At 40.1% G+C, this 3,349-nt stretch overlaps 1 protein-coding gene across 1 annotated transcript in view; it reads right to left on the bottom strand.

The window, feature by feature from the left end:
- The window catches only part of dpysl2b (dihydropyrimidinase like 2b), a gene marked incomplete in the record, with an annotated part of 32,503 nt that overhangs the window by 12,254 nt on the left and 16,900 nt on the right, over nt 1-3,349 (bottom strand). The window contains 2 exon segments of the mRNA XM_035667802.1: nt 1,779-1,840; nt 2,605-2,769. Of these exon segments, the coding sequence (XP_035523695.1) occupies nt 1,779-1,840; nt 2,605-2,769 (227 nt within the window).

The raw sequence follows: 3,349 nt of genomic DNA, 5'->3' as shown, positions 1-3,349 counted from the left end.
AAAGGCAGAAACCTAGGACAGAGATTTAGGTTTAGTGCTTATAAGCAAATGTTAGCAAGCTAATAGCCAAAACTAAGATGGTGCACATGGTAACCATTATAATGTCTACACAACAGGATTGTCAGCATTATCATTGTGAGCATGTTAGAATGCTGACGTCAGCTCAACGCTCTGTATGTCTCACGACCATGGCTGTAGACTCTTAAACTTGTTTATATTAAAGGTTTTTGCAACACTCGCCTGGAGGAAATCATTTGTTGTGCTCATAAATGTCATTAATGTTTGATTAATGTTTCAATAATGTTATCGGCTGTAAGGCTTAATTAATATCACTAATATTTTTCGATTTATTCTCCAAGGCCAAGATGATGTCTAAGAAATGGTTTGTTTTGTGAAAGCAATTAGTCTGAAACCCAAAGATAGTCACTGCCATCTTATAAAACAGAGAAAAGCAGCAAATTCTTCAAATGTGAGAAGCTGGAGCCTGGGAAGGTTTGGCAATTTTCCTTGAAAACTGACATTTCAATTAATAACTTAGCAAGTCAATAAATAAAAAATATTCTCAGTATGGAACAGTGGACATTGCAGTCACAATCAGACCTTCTGTATTTACACTAATTATCTAAAAAATATGATAGAAAAGGATAGAATGACTTTAGTGACTGCATATTTTTGTGGTAAAATGAAACTTGGACCCTGAGTTTCACATAGTACGGGTGTCTCCCATACTCTCATTGTTTATTAAGCAACGCGACAACTTCACGGACTGAAGGAAAACCGACGTGTCGAATGAGTCATCACCTCCTCGGCTGCCAAATGTGCAACAATAAAGAGCATCAAAGTTTAACACGGGAGAGAAAATGATAAACTCTGGCTGCACTGGGGCCGCGAGCATTCCTCACGCAGGTGCAAAGACGAACACAGATCTGTTTCAAAACAGCTTTCAAGTGGGATTAATTCATTTCAACCATGAGTCAGAGAGAGACTTGGACGGAGCTGTGGCTTTCATTATCCATTCACTCTCCCAAGAGAAACACAGTCAATCAGCACGCCTCGCCAAGACAAACAGACTCGCACTGTAAATCTCACTGTAGGATGAGGGCAGGAGCCAAAATCAAGGCTGTGATGTGACTTCTATGACATTATAATGTCAGACTTATTGTAGGCGGCTACCAATCTCTCTGTCTGCCTAGGAAAGCTATTACTTAATGCCACTGAAGAGTGTGTGGCCAGAAAAAACAGTTTAAACATAATGTGGTGAACATCTTGGTGGACTGATATAACATATAAACTACTAACTACTTTTTTTTTGTTTTACTACAGTTGCTATTCTGGCTGACAGTCACAGTAAACAAGTTATGATTCAGTCATTATTTTGGCTAATACAAATATCGCCTCTACAGTAAACAGCATCATGTTTGTCTGTGTGTTCATTTGCGTGCTGTCACCTTTCATATCTTATATAACACTGATGGCCATTAGTGCATTTGGATTTATGTGCAGCAGCAAGTTTCATTTTAAAAGATCATTCCAGTGTAATTAGATTTAGAGTAGGAGAGGCTGCATCTCAATGTCATTATCATATTAGTGTCATTGTTAACAGCAGAATACAGTGCCACAGTGTGCCAAGCTACCTCCTGGTTTCATCCAAACTGAAGGAGAATGTAAGATATTATATTTGATTAGATTTGATTTGATGCCATCTCTAAAAATGCTGTCTTGTTATTCCCAACAGTACACGGCATGATAAAGTACAAAGGAGAAGAGAAGAAACCCACCTGAGCGTCAGTCAGCTGGAAAATATCCTTGTAAGCCAAGTAGACGAGGAAAGAGTTGACACCTAAAAACACAAGATGTCAAGGTGTGAATGAGGGAAGAGGGAGACTGAAAGAGAACAAATACATTCAAAACATCACTGACTTTGAAAATGTGATAACAGAGTTTCTTTAACCTGACAGAAAATATAACAATGAGCGAGAAGAGGACAAAGTGTAAAATACATCCAGATTACTACAAGAGGTTGAGTAAGGTGCAGTCAAATGTTGATCTCAGTGTGCTGCAAATACAGTTTTTAATTCTAAAGTGGGGCCGCAGCAGTGAAGCATGCAGTCCCTGCTAACTAACATTTGCTACATTTCTAACGTTAATTGGTATTGTGGGGTTCTAGAGGCAACTAGCAGAGCTCAGTCTCGTTTCTCTCTCATCCCAATGGGATTCTTTTAAATAAACTGGGTTGTTAAACATTAAGGGGCTGTAGTGCAGTTTACACGACTGGGAATTAAGGGGAGACACTGTAGTTGAATAGGGTAAACATTCTAACTAACTGATATCACCATGAAACTTCCCCAGTTCATTACTTACATAAGACACTTTTTTTGTTTAAATATGCAAATAAGGCATTATCTAATGCTACCTTTTGGGGAATTTAGGAGAAATCTACAAAGTGTAGTAAATTAAACACTTGAGTGTGAATTTGGGTGTTTTCTTCAGTCTGAAAGAAAACAAAGCAAAATAGCCCAAAATCTCAAAATTAACCAGTGACCAGTTAAAAGTCAAAAATGAAAGCAAATAAGAATGTGATTTTGCGTCGGGGCGTGGTCGTACCGTGATCCTTCACGAGCGCCTCCATCTCTTCCTGGATGCCCCTGTGCCACTCGGTGATGTCAACGTGCAGCGAGTAGTCGCAGCAGGACTTGCTGTCGGCCCATTCGCGCCACTGCTCGAAGGCCGAGATGAGGCTGACACCAGGCTCGGGAACCACATGGTCAACTGGATACACACACACAAACACACAAACAGTCAAACATAAAAACACTGACTCTGCTGTGATGTTACCTGTTATCCATGATTATGACGTGGTGTCTAGACCAACTGTAGGCGACCGAATATGTTCCAAAGTTTGTCTCAAGCGACCACTCGAAAGTTACCAGATACAGGACTCCTGTCACTGCTAATGATTTCCACCACACAGAGACATAATTACAGTATATGGGTTCAAGATGTTACTCTTCAGACACATATGAGTGAATATAATGGCCCACGTCTACCGACGCAGAGGACACAGCAGTTTAAAGGACCAGTGTGGAGGATTTAGTGGCATCTAGCGAGAAGTTTCAGAATGCAACCACTTGAATACAGCTCAGCCTTCTAAGCATGTAAAGTAAACTACAGTGGCCACGAAATGCCCTATCTAGAGCCGGTGTTTGGTTTGTCCATCCTGGGCTACTGTACAAACACTGCGGTCCATCATGGTGGCTCTTTGTGGAAGATAACCCGCTCCATTCGTAGATACAAACAGCTCTTTCTAAGATAACAAAAACATAAAGATTCATATATTCAGGTGATTATA

Source organism: Morone saxatilis, unplaced genomic scaffold (genome assembly GCF_004916995.1).
Source record: "Morone saxatilis isolate NCDOM2014 unplaced genomic scaffold, NCSU_SB_2.0 Contig21, whole genome shotgun sequence".
Taxonomy (NCBI): Eukaryota; Metazoa; Chordata; class Actinopteri; family Moronidae; genus Morone; species Morone saxatilis.
This window is presented reverse-complemented; position numbering and strand designations above follow the sequence as displayed.